The sequence below is a fragment of the Hyperolius riggenbachi genome, chromosome 9, assembly GCF_040937935.1.
Source record: "Hyperolius riggenbachi isolate aHypRig1 chromosome 9, aHypRig1.pri, whole genome shotgun sequence".
Taxonomy (NCBI): domain Eukaryota; kingdom Metazoa; phylum Chordata; class Amphibia; order Anura; family Hyperoliidae; genus Hyperolius; species Hyperolius riggenbachi.
In genome coordinates this window covers 49,236,738-49,255,723 of record NC_090654.1, presented here as the reverse complement: position 1 = coordinate 49,255,723, position 18,986 = coordinate 49,236,738, and the positions used below count along the sequence as shown (strand labels likewise).

At 44.9% G+C, this 18,986-nt stretch overlaps 1 protein-coding gene across 1 annotated transcript in view; it reads right to left on the bottom strand.

The window, feature by feature from the left end:
* The window catches only part of COL7A1 (collagen type VII alpha 1 chain), a 331,680-nt gene that overhangs the window by 12,717 nt on the left and 299,977 nt on the right, over positions 1 to 18,986 (bottom strand). Inside the window, exons 99-108 of the mRNA XM_068254821.1 lie at positions 17,541 to 17,600; positions 13,357 to 13,401; positions 13,215 to 13,250; positions 11,019 to 11,054; positions 10,878 to 10,934; positions 8,919 to 8,990; positions 8,744 to 8,815; positions 4,855 to 4,890; positions 2,985 to 3,065; positions 673 to 726 (exon numbers count right to left, since the gene is read on the bottom strand). Coding sequence (XP_068110922.1) covers positions 673 to 726; positions 2,985 to 3,065; positions 4,855 to 4,890; positions 8,744 to 8,815; positions 8,919 to 8,990; positions 10,878 to 10,934; positions 11,019 to 11,054; positions 13,215 to 13,250; positions 13,357 to 13,401; positions 17,541 to 17,600 — 549 coding nt within the window. The remainder of the gene's footprint in view (positions 1 to 672; positions 727 to 2,984; positions 3,066 to 4,854; positions 4,891 to 8,743; positions 8,816 to 8,918; positions 8,991 to 10,877; positions 10,935 to 11,018; positions 11,055 to 13,214; positions 13,251 to 13,356; positions 13,402 to 17,540; positions 17,601 to 18,986) is intronic.

Here is an 18,986-nt window from a genome sequence, read left to right as displayed (position 1 = left end):
ACAAAAAATGGCTGACATCTTCCAGTGTATACAGAGTATACACTACGGCGAGTATTTCTTTGTACTTCCATACTTATTCCCATGGGACTGTAGGAGAGCAGAGGGGGAGGCAGAGCAGTGACACAGGTTGGCACCACAGCAACGGCCTGCAAGCTGCAGGCAATGAAAATCTCACAGGAGCTTTGGGGGCCACTGGAAAAGGCATTTGGCCCTCGGGCTGGACTTTGGTCAACCCTGCTGTAAACTATAAAACCTGTATAACAAGTCCGTAGGTTCCTGTAGAAGTAGAGTGGTGCAAATCTCCAGTGGTCCACCACTCCACCACTGTTTGTAAACTATGAAAAACCAACAGAGACAGCACTGTTGCTTCAAATGCAGATGGGTTGGGAACTCCTATAGTAGCTCAATCCTCCGCCAGGAGAGCTAAATAATGCCGGTGCCCTTCTCCAAGCAGGTTCACCACCCCACCCCTGCTCCACACAGTGATACTAGTTACATTAGGAAGAGGCACTCCACAGGCAATGTCAATACACTACATGTGAGGGGCTCACATGGTAGACTCCAGTGAGGAATACAAGATTCCAGTGAAAAATACAAGATCCAGTAGAATAAAATATTCGATATGCATAGGTATTAATCTATTTTTATTTTTCATGTAAAGTGCCCTTTTACCTTGTCTCCTTTTTCACCATCTTGGCCACAAGCTCCCTTCACACCGCGATCTCCCTGGAATAGAGTACAAAGGGATGTGAACAAGCATATTCCCATCATATATTTTACAGCATGCATTGCTTGTACAATAGAGCCTACCTTCATTTGTGTTTTTTTGTGTGGTTTAAGACCATTTTTAAAGCGTGCCAGCAGAATAAAAACAACAATTAAAAGTTTTAAAATATGCTGGGGAGGCAGTGGTGGACTTACCTCCGAAAGCAGACTAGACTACTTGTCTGACATAAATAAACACTTTATTAGTACCCCAATAGATGCAACGCGTTTCGCAGGACCAAGCCCGCTTCATCAGGCAATAAAACGGGACAAAACAGTAGCTCTCTGTACAGAGGCGCTATATGTGCTACCTGAGAGCTACTGTTTTGTCCCGTTTTATTGCCTGATGAAGCGGGCTTGGTCCTGCGAAGCGCGTTGCATCTATTGGGGTACTAATAAAGTGTTTATTTATGTCAGACAAGTAGTCTAGTCTGCTTTCGGAGGTAAGTCCACTACTGCCTCCCCAGCATATTTTAAAACTTTTAATTGTTGTTTTTATTCTGCTGGCGCCTCTGTTCATCAAAGTCATTATAGTGTCCACCCTTGGTGGAAGGGGGACCCACCCCTACCTTTCTTCTATCTACAGAGAGCGACTTCTTAACCCTGAGTGAGGACAGGTCTAATCTCCTCACCTGCATTCACAGTGGTTGCCTCAGCAGTAACCCTTGTTTGTGAGTATAACCTTCTCACATTACATTATCCACTATTGTCCTGAGCATACTACACCATATTGGGCTCTCTGTGTCTTTTTCTCATTTTTAAAGCGTGTACACATCTGTTTTTTGAGCAACCAACGTATTGCAAATATCAGATGTGGGTGGTTAGTGCTAAGCTTGTAATGCTCTGTACTTTACTCTGCACTTTACTTCCTTTCTTAGTGACAACCAGGGCATCTATTAGTGGTGGCAAATCCAGCTTCACATTTTGATGGGGGGGGGGGGGGGGGGGGGGCGGTGACTGGGTTGGCTGGTGGGCCCAATTGGGTGATCGAAATCAATGTTTGAATGGCCAACTTTAGATATTGATAGGAACCAAATGTAAACATCACAAACAGAACTCAGAGGCTTTTGAGCAAAATAGGTTGTCCAAATGATGGTCTTATTATTGAAGAAAAGTTACCTATAGATGTACTTGACTAGTTTGTTGGCATGGTTTAAGCCTTACTTGCTAGCAAGCTGCTCCTGTGTAGACAGATCACAGACAAATAATTCCAGCCCCCAGCCTGTGTCTCACTACTCTACAAGCAAGGGGTGGGGGAAGAAGCAGGAAGGAGAGAAATACCCTGTGTGTAATTCCTTATCTTAGTAGCTAAGCATTGCTGGAGATCCGTCAGTGTGAATTCCTTCCTTTTTGTGGCAACACTTGTTATGGGTGCAGGGCCGGGCCGAGGCATAGGCTGGAGAGGCTCCAGCCTCAGGGCGCAGTGTAGGAGGGGGCGCAGAATTCATGCAGCTGTCATTTATAATTGTGTTTGAAGCAGAAAGAAATAAGAAAAGGGGATACATGGCAGTGACTGCAAGCCAGATAACTAGAGATTAAGGTGTTGGGGAGGTTGGGGGCCCTGGGGCACCTCTTAGTCTAATAGCAATCAGTGTGTGACGGCTGGGGTGGGAGGGATGGAGGGGCGCACTTTGGTGTCTCAGCCTTGGGTGCTGGAGGACCTTGTCCCGGCTCTGTATGGGTGTGAAGATTACGATGTCCACACTTGTTTTATGACTCTTCCCAGGTGGGCCCCCAGGCTGTGAGCATCACAAGTGGTTGGCAAGTGAACATTGTCTGGCCCCATCAAAGTTTTGCTGGTGGGCCCCATGATTTATAGTTATGCCCCTGATTAGTGCTGAATACATTAATGACAATAACAATGTATGTTCCTCAGGTCAGTGTAGAGTACAGTGTAATAGTCATACCTATCAGCAGTCAAACTGCTACAACAACTGCTATAGGCCCTGAGGAGCCCACTACCCATTGCCAATTCTAAGCCCCTTACTCACTCTCTCTCTATGCTACTGATTTACTTCCTACTGAACAACAACTCACCCCCATAGGGACATTTCCTAGCCCCCATGAACCCCTTCCCTGGCCAACCATAGTGACAGTTTCCTATTCATGGAGACTGCATCAAGCATAAGCGGATCTATTGTAAAGTTTGCTGTAGGGCCTCATGCTCATGGCCTCCAGCTATGACCTGATCTACTAGGAACCTGGAATACATTTCTTACCTTGGGTCCTCTAAGTCCATTGAGACCAGCCTCTCCTTTCTCACCACGAGATCCAGGCATTGCATCCTTTCCTGGTTTACCCTAAAAAGAAAAAAAACTTGATGCTGAACACTGACCACGTAAGCTGGGGCATGATCACACACATGGGGGTAAATGCCATTATAATTACACCAACAATGAGTCAATTATCATAAGTTAGAAATGTAATGTTCTTCTTTCTTGAACTTCGAACAGACATGATATAGTTGTCCCTGACCAAGTCATTCACGGCCAGATGATGATGAACTATTAAAGTCACTGGAGCTGATTTACAAATATAGAGAATACTGAAGCAAATCTGAAGCATCTACCTAGACTAGAGCAACTAATCAGGACTCACTTTTTGCATTTCTTTGTACCTTTTTTTTTTTTGTAAATCAGCCCCAATTATGTGCAATTCAGAAAAAATAATGCCGAGTGGCCATTAATGGTTAATGCAAAATTCTCCAAACATGTAAGGGCTGGTTCACACTTGGCGATTCTTCAGCGCTTTGCTGATCGCCAGCGATCAGCAAAGCGCTGCTACTAATGTATCCCTATGGATACATTCACACTGCAGCGGTTGGGATTTTAATCAATCGCAAACGCGCTGCATGCAGCGTTTCGGGGGCGATTGCGATGTGATTCTCATTCTATTGAACTTGAATCACAAGCGCAAATCGCACTCAATCGCAAGATTTTGTGCCGAGTGTGAATTAGTCCGAACATTTGTATAGCACTTTTCTCCTGTCGGACTCAAAGCGCTCAAGAGCTGCAGCCACTGGGACGCGCTCAGGAGGCCACCCTGCAGTGTTAGGGAGTCTTGCCTTCAACTCCTTACTGAATAGGTACTGACCCTAGCCAGGATTCGAACCCTGGTCTCACATCTCAAAGGCAGTGCCCCTAACCAGTACTCTATTAAGCCACTGAATTAGCCCTTAATTGGCTTCACCCTGGAGGGGGAAATCGGGGCTAGCAAATCGCTGAACAAATAACACAGCTGCTAGCTCACTGGATCGGTTAATAGAAACTTTGATGTGCTAATCCCAACGCCTTCCTCCTGAGTGGGTGGAGCTATATAGAAGAACGTGTCTTGCTAACTAATGGCGCCATTTTAGCCCTGAGAGTGGCTCTAAAATAGTTCCTGCATCTTAAAGAGTCTATAATTCCTAAATTACACATTATATGGATCCCCTTTGGATAAAAAGTTATAATGACTTGCAGTGTCTTTTTCTTTCCAATCCCCCCTCCCCCGTATGTGCTGACATCTGGCATGTAGCCCAACCCCCATGCAGATGAGTGCCATCGGAGATAAAGAGTGCCACAGAAGCACTGTGGCACTTGTCTGCAAGGGGGTGGGGCTACACAAAGGAAGTGATCGTATATGAGGCTCAGGGAGGGGGGCGATTTAAAAGAAAAAACACATCAATTAATTATAACTTTTTATCTGAAGGGGATCCATCGATTGTGTAGATTAGGCTTCATAGAGGTGCCGAGTGTTGTTTGTTTTGCTAGATGCTGTAACTCCTTTTCCTATTGCCTGAGGAAGCGGGCACTGACCCTTGAAACTCGTTGCTTTGTTTTATCTGGAGTTCGTTAATAAATAGACTGAATGTACAGTCGTGTTGTGTCTGCTTGGAGTCCACCACTGCCTCCTCTAATTACCAAATTTTTGGCTTTTAAGCTCATTTAAAACCCCTTTTATCCTTTTGGCGCCTCTGTTCTCTCCTATATAAGATCAGGCTTCATAGTCTCTTTAGCCAGAGTGTACACTTTCCAAATTTCATGCTGAGCCAAACTAAGTGTGTATTTTCTTTTTCTCCATAAGAAGTATCACAAAATGATGACTCACTGCTTCTCCTGCTTCGCCTTGTTCTCCCATTTCACCCTAGAATAATGACAAATAATAATTACAAAAAAAAATGATAACATTATGTAAGCTGAAATAGATTCCAAACAACATAAAGACAGGTGTAGGTCCGACACTTAAAGGGAACCTTAAATGCCGTGGGAAAATAAATTCACTTACCTGGGGGCTTTCCCAAGCCTCCTGCAGCCGTCCTGTGCCCGCGCCGGTCCTTCGGTGCCCTCCGGTCTCCCTCCGCCGCTAAGTTTCGATTTCGGACGACTGCCAGTCGTCCTCGGGCCTCTTCCGCATTCCTCGTCGTAAACTGCAGTAAAGCGCGTCCGCATGACGCGTTTGGCACCGAAGGACTGGCGCGGGCACAGGACGGCTGCAGGAGGCTTGGGAAAGCCCCCAGGTAAGTGAATTTATTTTCCCACGGCAGTTAAGGTTCCCTTTAAAACCAAATTCTAAATATGTGGGATGCCTGATGTTTAGCACTCTCACTTTCCTCTAATACAGTCCAAAGTTTAAATCCTAGACAGAACACATCCGCATGGAGTTTGAATGGGTTTCTCTAGGCACTCTGATTTTTATACCAAAAATAGGTTATTTAGCTCCATATATTGACCCTAGACACCGATATTAGATATTAAAGAGAGCCTGAGGTGGGCACATAAAATTAAAAAAAAACTATGCTTCCTGATCCGGGGGGCTGGGCAGATCAGGTAACCGCCATCCCCGCTGCTCTGTTGGCCTGCATCAGCTTACTTTCATTTTTGTGATCTCTGGGGTCACGACGCTGGAAAGAGAGTGAGATTCTCTCTCAGCGTGCAGGGAGGCGGGGGAGCAGCAGGGGGAGTGACCAGGGAGAGACAGCTACCCAATGGCAGGGAATCTTCTCCTTTACCCTTGAGATTAGCGACAATAGTTGTTGCCACTTTTGGTGGGCTATAGTACGGGGGGGGGGGGGGGGCAGAGAGCGACTTGGGGGGGCATAGAAACCTGTCATGAGGCAGTAAACATGTCTCTGTGTCCCATCACCCCCCCACCCCCTCCCACTGCCTGTTTATCTCAGCACCAGTGATTGGTGCAGGCACCCCTAGGGCATCGGGTCTAAGTGGGCATGGGTCAGCAGTGCACCCCTCAAGGGATGATGGGCCACCACCCCTAGCAGGCAATGCACTTCTTTGCTGCCTGGTGCCCACCAGGTCACAACCCCCAAGGCTGATCCACTCGTGATAAGAAGAAAAGGAGAGGTGCTCCCTGCAGTAAGGGAAGAGGAGCCAACTGGGAGGGCAGGCTGGGCTGATGACAAGAGTACTGGCTGGACTGATGTGTCAGGACTGACTGAGGATACGGCTGACAGGTGACAGGGCTGACTGATGGCAAGACTAACTGATGGCTGGGCTAACCAATGACAGGACTGATTGATGAAAGGACTAACTGAAGACTGGACTGGCAGGTGACAGGACTGAACAATGACAGGACTGACTTCAGACTGGACTTAACCACATTTTAAAAAAATACTGTATCACATTTCACATAACTTGGCCCTTATTCAATTCACTTTTTCTTCTAAGTTTTCTCCCAGGAGATAATTTTTCATCTTTTGCTTAAACTAACTTTTCAGCATTCGAAAATTGAAAAAGAACTGTCAAATGATTATGACTATTTCTTTCTTTCTGATGGCTTAAGCATGGGTGTAACAATAGACCCTGCAAAGGATGCAACTGTAGGGGGCCCCAGAAGCCACAGGGGGTCAGGTGGGGGGTGGGGGGAGAAGTTTCTTTTCCTTGTCCTAAGAGACTGACAACTAAGGGCTCCAAGAGAAAAAAACTTTCTGCTCTCTGCATAATTGTTCTAATGACTGTACCTGCTCAGCCACTGATAAAGAATAATACAAAGTTTTGTAGGGAAAGATTTGTACACAGCCCCTATTCGGTGTCCCATCCAAAGTTTTGCAGGGGGGCCCAGTGATTTCTAGTTATGCCCCTGCTTAAAAGGATATAATTGATAAGGGTCTATATGCAATTTTCTTTGTCACCTGAGTTTTCTCCCAGGAGATAATTTTTCAACTTCTTTTTAAAATAATTTTTCAGCATTTTGTAATCGAATAAGTACCTAAAAGTAAGTGCAAAGGTACTATCAAAATTATTTTAAGTCTTTTCTTGCTTGTTGGTACTTTAAAAGGCATTTTATTGACAAGTTTGAAAATATCACCTAGGAGAAAACATTGGAGAAAAAGTGAATTGAATAAGGATCCTCATGTGAAATGTGATACAGTATTTTTTTTTTATATGTGGTTATTTTTTATTGGAGTTAGTTCCAGCACATTCCTGATAAATATTTGATGTAACTGATAGCATAAAAAGGCTCTTTGTAAGACACGAGGCAGCTGCGGCGAACAGCACCGCCGCCGCAGCTGCCTCCATACGCCATCCGTCCGTCCAGCATCTAGGACGCCGAGGACGGAACGTTCTCTCGGGCAGGGGGTCGCCTTAGCGCGCGAGCGCGCGCACAGACGGGACCTTTATGCGGGGAGAAAGCCCGTCAGCTGACCTACGGGTCGGCTGACGTCAGAGGAGTCCCACGGCGCCTAGGATTGGCTGATGGAAGGGGGGCGCGCCAGTGGGGTCTCCTCTGCTTCTTAAGCCTCCGGGATTCATTCACTCATTGTCTGTTGTCATGAATACTTGCGTGTTAGCGCTCAGTCCTTAGGCTAGATCCCTGGTGTTGATGCTAAGGATTTCACACCTAGTCTAGGATATTGCTACTTGCTATTGTTATTTGTTAAGACTAGTTCCCGGGTGTTGATGCCAAGGACTTCACACCAAGACTAGGATATTGCTTACTGTATTGATCTCCTGTGTATGACTCTTAGCTATTTACTCTGACTCTGATCCTGCTTTCTGATCCTGTACTTTTGCCTATCTGCCTACCTGTTGCTGAACCTCTGCCTGACTACCGATTACTCTCCTGTCTCACGATTCTGTACCGATACATACCTTCCTGTTGCTGAACCTCTGCCTGATTACCGATTACTCTCTTGTCTCACGATTCTGTACCGATACATACCTTCCTGTTGCTGAACCTCTGCCTGATTACCGATTACTCTCTTGTCTCACGATTCTGTACCGATACATACCTTCCTGTTGCTGAACCTCTGCCTGATTACCGATTACTCTCTTGTCTCACGATCCTGTTGCCGAACCTTGCCTGCCTGACCATTCTACTCACCAGTGGGCCCTCGCTACTGGTGAGGTGCTAGCAACGCCAGCTCCTCTGGTGAAAGAGTTCTGCTAGGCTGTAGTACAGCCTTAATTACCTGCTTCTTAGGTAATCTGTCATTTGTAGTTTATTGTGTCTCTTAGGCTGCAGTACAGTCTGACTCACCCACTCCTAGGGTGATCACTAGGCTGCAGTACAGTCTGAGTCACCCGCCCCTTGGGTGTTCTCTTGCCTGCAGTACATTCTGAATCACCCGCTCCTCGGGAGATTCAGCGTCTTTCAGTATTGTTTCTCCAGCTTGCTGGAGCTTGTACTTTAGTGCACGCTCAGTGTACTGATAGTACCTCACCAGCCCCTCTGGTGAGGTCTCATTCACTATTAAATTTACGGTTGCACCAAATCACTACACACTCAGCTCTTTGTCTGCTATACTAGTATTATTGGTGATTCTGCAGGTCACCCATAATCAGGTATAGCGTCTGTATTATTGGTGATTCTGCAGAACACCATATAATCAGACATCTGAGCTACGACACAAGACCGTTACACTCTTATTAGCAAGAACCAAATACCTGACGCCACTATTGTGAAACTCCGCAATGTAACAAGGAAAAGACATTCCGTATATGTTATAAACCACTGTAGTAAATTTTAACATCTGTTGTACCTTTTGTCCACCTGGTCCACGAGGCCCTACAAAGCCAGGGGCGCCCTTGTCACCCGGTTCTCCTTTTACTCCCTGCAGAGATATACCGGTATGAAAAACATATCACATGCATGTCATTAGTATATATTTGATAGAAAAAGGGATCCATTTCATCTTATGTATGGTCTTGTTTTACCCTTTCTCCACCAACTCCTTGGTCTCCTTTCTCGCCCTTTTCACCCTCCGAACCTTTCATCCCTCGTTCACCCTGGTGTAAAATAGAGATTTTTAGAATTTTTGCATATACAAGAAAAATAGCATGCTTGGGTGTGATCTAACACACCACGCTTTATAACCTGAATAAAGGGGTGTGTCCAAGACCAAGCTTGAGGCACTTAACAGCCCTGAAAAAAAGAATGGTCCCCTGACTATCAAGAACACCAATGATCATCTGCACCACCATTCCACTCTAGCTATGTATTCGTTTCAAAGGTTTTTATTTTGTAGCACAAATAGTTTTTATTATGCCAGTACAATTATTCTGTCCCCTCGCAGGGGGGCTAAGTAGTAACATCATAATAATAGTACAATGCGCATCAGATGCAATACATTTTTTGCAAAGAAAGGAAAAACAAAAAAAGAGAAAGATAAGGAAAAAACAGAATGAGTTAATGTCATGGAGACAAGGGGAGAAAATGTACTATTAAAATTATTTGAAGTATTTTTTTGCTTTCTGGTGGTTTAAAGGGCATTTTATTGACAAGTTTGAAAATATAACCTTGGATATAACTCAGGTGAAAAAGTTAATTGCATATGGGCCTGGGGCTCATATGCAATTAACTTTTTTTCCTGAGTTATCTTCTATGAGATAATTTACTTCTCTTTAAAATAACTTTTCAGCATTTTACTACTGGAAAAAGTACCCAAAAGTTGGTGAAAAAGCACCATCAAAATTATTTTTAGTATTTCTTTGCTTGCTAGTCGTTTAAAGGGCATTTTATGACAAGATGTGAAATTATCACCTGGGCGATAACTCAGGAGAAAAAGTTGTATATGGGCCTGGGAGGGGAGGGAAGGAGGAGGTAAAGGGGAGGCACAGCAAGAGAAGGGAGGAATAGAGAGTGACAGAGGATAGAAGACAATACAGATTAGGTACAATTTAGCAGGATTCTGAATTCTCTGGTTATTTGCTGCTGTCAGTCATTGTGGGGATAGGTTATCACAGAGTGCTCTATTTTTTACTCAGAAAGCCTGACTGCATAGTCTGTTATCTTAGTGATAAGGCTGGCATTATTACTGGTCTCTCCCAGCCCAGCACACATGTGCAGAAGCTTTGTGCTGCTCTGTAATCTGACCTGTTGCTCAGCTATAAGAAAAACCAATTGATGTAACCAACACAAAACCCCCAGCTTCAAGGAACGAATCTTCTTCTGTTTACCTATGCTAAACATGGTATGTCCTGGTCTGGATATCCAGTGAATTAATAAGCTAATAACAGAGGAATTAAGATCTGTGACTGAAAAAAATGCACACCATTTTGGTGCCGCAGTGTGGAATTCCTTAACTCTGTAGCTGCTTTTGCTGTTCAGTGCACACTGCTGGAGCCTAGAAACAGATAAATGTATGTTACTCAGTAGGGAGGAGGCTAGGCCCCAGTCACTGTGGGCCCCTTACAGGACTACTGGTAGTCCTGCCCAGTCGACGGCTCTAGCGATAAAAGGGCTAGGAGTTTAAGGGTATACCTGTATCTCTTGCATGTCCTAAGTGTGTGTATGGAGAGGGAGAGTGTACAGAAAATGTACAGATGTGGTCCACCAGAGAGGACCAGACTATAGCTTTTAGGAGAAAGGAGCAAGTGGATTTGATTCCTACACAAAGGGAGAAAGATTCTTTGCCTGGGTAGGAGGGACACGAGCCAACTGATCAGCAACATAATAATTATATAGCACATCTTGCCATGTTTTAAAGATAAAACATATCCTTTGCCAATAGCTGATCATTAATAAGCAAGTTACTTTTGCATAGTCAGCTGTAGCGTTGTCCGTTTTATCAGCCACAGTCTAGTATTCAGATACAGATATAATTCCAAATTCTAACTACCGTTGTTGACTATTGTGACGAATTCTAACTACCGTAGTTGACTAGTGTGGCTTACCAGTTCTCCCTTGTTTCCTTTAGGCCCAAGAGGCCCCTCAATGGTTAGCGTATCACCCTAGAAGGTAAGTAGAGACATTAGTATTGGACTATAAGATAGACAAACTAAAGACGTGAAGTTCCTGTGAATGAGTACTGTTACCTTGTCTCCTTTAATGCCCATAGATCCCGGGTCACCCTAGAACAGAACAGTACAAGGTAGTCACAACCATAACGTGGAAAGTGAAACTATTTTGTTGTGTAATAAATAAACTCATTCTCTCTAGGTCGGCTCTGTCCATCACAAGAACGCACGTTAAATAATCTCTGATTTTTATACAACAAAAATGCTTTATGAAATCCCCCTAGGCAGTTCTCTGACTAAATCAGCTTGCGTGTGGCTGATCAAAGTGTCACGGAGATAAATTTACCACCATGAACAGTCCCATCTCCGTGATCTTCACCTGATCTGACAGAATCGTCTTCTCCTTCAAGTGAGCCTGAAGGATTTTTAAAGGGGCACGACAGCGAAAAACTGTAAAATTTTAAATATGTGCAAACATATACAAATAAAAAGTACATTTTTTTTCCCCAGTAAAATGAGCCATAAATTACTTTTCTCCTAAGTTGCTGTCACTCACAGTAGGTAGTAGAATTCTGACAGAAGCGACAGGTTTTGGACTAGTCCATCTCTTTATAGGGGATTCTCAGGGATATATTTATTTTCAAAAGCACTTAGTAAATGGCAGTTGCTCTGTCCAACTGGCAAAAAAACTGTAGCGAGCAGGGAAGCTGGCCAGCATCATTGTTTAAATCCTTTTTAGGGAATATCTTTATAAGATTAAAAGCCTTGCTGAGAATCCCCTATGAAGAGATGGACTAGTCCAAAACCTGTCACTTCAGTCAGATTTCAACTGCCTTTTGTAAGTGACAGCATTATATGAGAAAAGTAATTTATGGCTCATTTTACTCTGGAAAAAATGTACTTCTTATTTGTATATGTTTGCACAGTTTTTAAATTTTACAGTTTTTCACTGTAGTGCCCCTTTAAATAAAACAACAGATACATACCTAAGGAGGGAGAAGGCTCTGGGTCCTGTAGTGTGTGACTGCTGCTACCCCCTCCTGCACTGTGCCCTGCTCCTAAAAACGGCTCCCCAGAGCCACCCCCCCCCCCTCCCCAGGCTTCTACCCCCCAGGGCTCCCCTGCAGTTGCGTCCACTGCGGGCTGATTGTTACGTCCCTGGCCCACAACTCGCTCCATAGCAACAGATGTGCACGCTAGCAATGCGTTCGTGTAGAACTCAGCCATGATCTGTCTGATAAACCTTGTAAATCCCTTCAATTTATCCCTCGGTGGTCAGTTTTGGGCCTGATGCTGTACAAACGCATGGCTAGCTTGCAGTGGCTTTTGGCAGATGGGGTGTATGGGAGAATAATGTACACATACTAGATTCTCTCCCGAAGCAATCTTTATTGGTAGGTTCAGCCAAGTTTAAACTAGTGTGTGTACACTAGATTAAGCCAGGCCAATAAAGACCACCTCTAGTGTGAATCTAGCGGGTACCTAGAGTGTGTACAGCGGCCCCCTGATGTCACCTAAAGATCGACTCCCAATGCCTGAGCAACCCCTGAGCTCATTCTTCTCCCACTCACCCTGCCTATGGACCGTGCATCTTTCCTCCTACCCCCTCCATATCAATAGATGAGTCACTTGACTGCAGACATCAGACACACAACCTACTCTCCACCTGCAGAAAACTGCTCAGTCATGCACTGTGGTGGTACCTCCTCCCAGAGACGGATTGTCATTAACAGAGTCTATACTGTCTGACAGCTGGAGTTCTAAAGTGGAGTAGATATTCATGGGAATGTGTGCTGTGCAGTAAACCTTCTTCCCGGATCAGAAATTCTTCTCTCTACAACCTTGGCACTAAAGTGAAGCTTGTATGTCCCGGAATCATCAGAAGATACCACTGTCTCGTCACACCAGGAAGTAAGGAAGATGCAGGAATGCTCTGGAATTAAGGCTGTGTGCAGCAAAACAGGGCTCTCCCCTTATCCTGCCGCCCTTCTGATTTTTCAGTGCCCAAGACCATGGCCTTTGTGGCCTTTCCAAAAAAATTCGGCCCTGCCTCCTCCCCACCTATAGCAACAGACACATTACTAGCCTCTAAGCTAGAGATACGTCTCTAGAGAACTCAGCCCAAAACTGTTTCCAGTGGGATCGAGTCCCAATCTCTGCTGGGCGACAGCCCTCAAACGCGTGTAAAAGGCTTTAGTAGGAGAGCTTTATGAAACAAATCTGATTTATTGGGAAAAATACAGATCTGCTGTTTGTCTTATGATGTAACCTTACCTTGTCCCCTCGTTCCCCTCTGTTACCAGGAAGGCCCTAATGAAAGGATAATGGAATTGCATTAGAAAAAGCACCTGTAGAATCATTTGCAAAAGAACAGAGGAGAGAGGATGGATGAAAATGGGATATATGAAGTACTTACTGCAGGTCCACGGTCCCCTTCCAACCCAGGGCGACCATCCTCTCCCTACAATGGCAGAAAGTAGAAGGAGTTAAAGCAATGACATGTAAGGAGCAAGGATCAGTATCAGTGGCATAACTACTAATCATGGGGCTCCCAATGTTCACCAATGTTCACACCTCTTCGCTTTTCTCCCGTTGGTGCCTATCACAGCCTGAGGGCCCATCTCACAAGGGCCATAAAACAAGTGTGCCATTATGATCTTCACACCCATAACAAGTATTGCCACAAAAACACCTGATCTTAAAGAGAACCAGAGATGAAGCACCCTCATGTATTTTATTACATTTATCAGTGGGAACATGACAGTAAACACCTACCCTGCTTTTAGTTTCATTGTTATCTGCTTAATTAGTCTATTAGCAGCTGTGATAAGAATCCACCGACTATTCAGTCTAGGTTTGACCTGGAATCATTATAGCTGAGTCACTCTTCTGTGAAGTGTTTTCAAGCCCAAGCCTTCCCCTCTCCTGGCTTAGATTTCCTGCTTTGCATACTGAGAGCTGTGATGACTGGGAGGGGCTGCTCTGCTGAGAGAGAAGCTCTGTGGCTGCAATATGATCCCTGTGTGCTCTGTGTGCACTAGATACTGATAATAACGGCAGTTTCATTCCTATGAGAGACACTTCCTACAGGCAGTACATCATACCAAAATGAAAGCACACAGCAGCCTTTCTCATATAGCCTAGATAGCAGCCTAGTCTCATATAGCCTAGACAGCACATCCAGAACAACTCATATAACCCGGAAGGAGAAGGGATATGAGCTGGCGGCCATATTTGATTTTTCCTGGAGCAATAATGGATAAAAAACACTAAAAAAGGCACACCAGAGCGGCAAAATTATCAGGTAGAGCATTTATTCTTTACAAGCTATCAACTGATATGTTTATTTTGTGTGAAACGTTCATCTCTGGTTCCCTTTAAAGGGGCACTATGGCGAAAAATTGTAAAATTTAAAATATGTGCAAATATAGACAATTAAGAACTACGTTTTTTCCAGAGTAAAATGAGCCATAAATTACTTTTCTCCTATGTTGCTGTCACTTACAGTAGGTAGTAGAAATCTGACAGAAGTGACAGGTTTTGGGCTAGTCCATCTCTCCATAGGGGATTCTCAGCAAGGCTTTTATTCTTTATAAAGATATTCCCTAAAAAGCATTTATACAAAGATGCTGGCCAGCTTCCCTGCACGCTACACAGTTTTTTGGCAGATGGACGGAGCAACTGCTATTCACTAAGTGCTTTTGAAAATAAATAAATCCCTGAGAATCACCCATTAAGAGATGGACTAGTCCAAAACCTGTCGCTTCTGTCAGATTTCTCCTACCTACTGTAAGTGACAGCAACATAGGAGAAAAGTAATTTATGGCTCATTTTACTCTGGAAAAAATGTGCTTCTTATTTGTCAATGTTTGCACCTACTTTAAATTTTAAAAATGTTCGCCCTAGTGCCCCTTTAAGTACAGTCCTCTCTGTAGGACAGCTGTATAGAAGGAGGAAGGGAAGGTTAGTAGTTAGGGCCCCCCACAGCTCTGGGCACCACTGCATCAGTGCTCCCCTCTAGTTATGCCCCTGATCAGTAAATATACAGACTAGAGAGTGGCTTTACAGAGACAGGTGAATAATAGTTAAAAGTTAAAGTAAATGGTTGGATGGTGTGAATGCGGGGATAAGTGGATTGAATGAAAGTTGTAAGTTGATTGATGTAGGGAGGGGTGGGAAGGGGAGGGAGTAGCCTACTGCTGAGCTTTTGATGTGGGAGCTTCTCTCTTTTTCTTTTCTTTTTTTGTTTTCCCTCTCTTTTTTTTTTTTTTTTGTAGAGGAAGTAGTAGGCCTCCGTAGTTGGTAGTGGGGGGGGGGGGGGGGGGGGGGGGTTGCTTATTCTGATTGGGTTTGAGGGTTCAGCTTTTGTTTTAGTTTCTCATAGATTATCATATAATAAATGTGTTCATAGTTCAACGCAAACCATGATGCAAACTACCCCCAACTACGGGAGGGTCCTGATGAAGCCAAGCTAATAAGTTGGGACATGGCTTTTTGTAAAGCTGCTGATTGTTTGCGAAAAAAAATAAAATAAAAAATAAAAATAAATAAAAGTTAAAGTAAACCTGAGGTGAAAAAAACAGAGATAAATAATTGTATTTAACCCACCACTCCTAAAAATTACCTTTTAGATATGCCATGGTTTTATTTTATATTTAAGACTTTACAAAGAAGATTAAATGTTTTATTGTCTCAGATCAATGGCAGTCTTTAAAGAGACACTGAAGCGAGACTAAATCTCGCTTCAGCTCTCATATATAGCAGGGGCATGTGTGCCCCTGCTAAAACGTCGCTATCCCGCGGCTGCACGAGGGTCCCTGACCCCCCAACCCACCCCCCGCAAACCTTGGTCGCAAGTTGGTCGTAGATTGTTGCTTCCTGGAGGCAGGGGCTAACGGCTGCAGCCCTGCCTCCCAGCGCGTCTATCAGACGCGCATCGCCGCCTCTCCCCCGCCCCTCTCAGTGAAGGAAGACTGAGAGGGGCGGGGGAGAGGCGGAGATACGCGCTGACAGACGCGCGTGGGGCAGGGCTGCGGCGGTTAGCCCTGCCCCAATGCGGAAGCGCTCCCACGCATTACGGAGGGGATTTGGGGGGACAGGGACCCCCGTTAAGCCACGGGATGGCGGCGTTTTAGCAGGGGCACATGTGCCCCTGCTATATATGAGGTCTGAAGCGAGATCTATTCTCGCTTCAGACTCTCTTTAAATAGAACACATTCCGGGAATCAGAAAAGTGAAAAATGGACCAGGTAGCATCCATAAACCTCCTCTCCCTGCGGCTCCTAGCTCCTGCAGTCCATTGGTTTCACTTTTGTGACCTTTGGGGGTCACAATGCTGGATAAGCAGCTTTGGTGCTCTACTCTGAGAGCACAGCGCTGATTGACGTGGAGAAGGCAGGGGAGATGCGAGGACTAAGAAGAGGAGAGCCTGTTATAAGGATCTGATAGGTGGGGGAAGGGGTGTTATGCAGGAGTTCCTATCCTGCACAGGCACACCCTTTCCCCATTAGTTTGCTGGCACTCTGCATGTCAACAACTTCCATGGGGGCTATCAGAGCACAGGGGGCACTGAGGTCGGTGAGCAGGGCACACAGAGGCATATCCTTCAGATGGGAACATGCCTCTGTGTCCATTTTTATTTTTATTTTAAGCCGCCCCGGGTACATTTTAAGTTAAAGAGAACCCGAGGTGGGGATCGTAGAAAGAAATCTATACACAGAGGCTGGGTTTGGCTATAGTGCCCAGCCTCTGTTGCTAGTTAAATCCCCCCTAAGTGCCCCCTGTGCTCCGCTCTCCCATAATTTACGGCCGCGCTCTCGGGCATTGTTTACCTTGCTAATGTCACTCACGCCGCTCCCTCACCTCCTGCAGAGCGCCGGTCCCCACCCGCGTCTCCTCCCTCCAATCAGCGGAGAGGGAAGGGACGCGGGTGGGAACCGGCGCTCTGCAGGAGGTGTGAGAGCGCCGTGAGTGACACTAGTGAGGTAAATACAGTCCGCTGCGACACGCTGCGTGTCGCCAGCGCGGCTGTAATTTATGGGGGAGAGCGGAGCGCAGGGGGGACTTAGCAGGGATTCAACTAGCAACAGAGGCTGGGCACTATAGCCAGACCCAGCCTCTGTGTATGTATTTCTTTCTACGATCCCCACCTCGGGTTCTCTTTAAGTGTCGCAGAGTTATGATACATAAACTTTTCTATCTCTCTCCTGCCCTCAGAAGTTGTATTTTGCCAGAAAAACTTTTTATGGCTGTAGTTTGCTTATCAGTGAAGTTTACTATATTCCTGACAAGGTACGGACAAGACAGAAGCTGTCACTTGCATGCCTGGAAATTAACTCTCTCAGGCAGCAAAATAAATCAAGTAAAAAAGCCAAGTTATTAATATGTTTTGTACTGAACATACACATGTTTATCTCATCATGTCACATGTCACATGTCACCTCGGGTACACTTTAAGTTGGCTTTACTCCGAGTTTGCTGATTTTATCATGGATTCTTCCAGTCATTGGTCAGATGTAGTGCTGTCATTACCAGAAGCCCATAACAAGTGTATACTGTGTACCTGTATGATCAGAAGTATGATGATAAGTAAATACATACCCGAGATCCCGGATCGCCTCTCTCCCCTCTTGGGCCCAACAGACCAATTCCTTGGTCGCCCTGTTAGAAAAACGAAAATGACAACAATGGAATTAATATTGGTAAAATGGTCTTGCAAAATGCATTCTTATATACGAAAAATTGTAACGCTCCATAATATGGATGAAAACCTGACGAAAATTAAAGGACTACTATTACAAAAAAATGTAAAATTTAAAATACAAGTTTATGCAAACATATAAAATGCCAGAGTAAAATGTGCTATAAATTACTTTTCTCCTATGTGGCTGTCACGTACAGTAGATAGTAAAAATCTAACAAGTTTTGGACTAGTCCATCTCCTCATGGGGATTTTCAGAGCTTTCTTTATTCTCAAAAGCACTTAATAAATGGCAGTTGCTCAGTTCACCTGTCCAAATAGTGTGCAAAAGAGTAGGGCACCTTGGTATATAGATCCTATCCAGGAAGTGATTTTGTGAAGAGTAAAGGAAATACTAAGAATCCCCGACAAGCATATGGACTAGTCCAAAACCTAGCAGATCTATTGGATTTTTACTAACTACTGCAAGTTACTGCAACATAGGAGAAAAGTAATTTATAGCTTAGCTTGCGCTGGGAGAAATGTATTTTTTATGTGTATTTGTTCCTAGTTTACAATTTTTCGCAATAGTGTTCCTTTAATTTAGTTTTGGACAAAGTGGGTAAGAGCCAGAGCAATTATATCAGACTTGCCTGTTTATGTCTGCAGCAAGGAGACACCTGCCCAGGGTTAGCTATTATCATGGCCGGATTTCTGGCAAGGCCACATAGGCCATGGCCTAGGGCACCAGATAAACAAGGGGCGGCCTGCAGACAGTGGGCATTATTTGCAGGGCATTATTTGCAAGTGTCCAAACAAATGAAAGGGGTCAGGATAACTGCACTATTAGTACCAGCTGGCATCTGCCTGTGCTGTGCTACAGGCAGCTGCAGTCCGTTAACCAAAAGTTTGTGAACAGTGTGTGACTAGCAAAAAGCCAGGCCTTGTCCAATGACATAGCAGCAGCTGCAGGCAGTTACAGAAGGCCGGGTGTCACGCACTTGACGTGGGGGATGAAAGGACCAGGGGCCGCACCAGCAAATAGTACAGAATACAGAAGGCAGCCTCTCAAAGTACCCATTTCTTAATTATTGATTGGCCAGCGCTGTTACCCTGAAAACAGCAGTGGGTACAGGACTCACTTTTACGTGTTGCTGACCCCACTCAATGTCCAATTGTGAGCCACTTTTGACAATGTGTGCGTGGTGGGTGGCTCCCACCACGCCCATCACCTGTAGATCGCTTGATTAACCAGTTCCCAGTGAGACGTGATTGATTAACTTCATATTGCCATGGAGACCTCGGCACTAGCCGCAATAGAGGACACCAGCGGCCCAAAAATGTTTGGGTGGGTGTGTGTGTGTGTG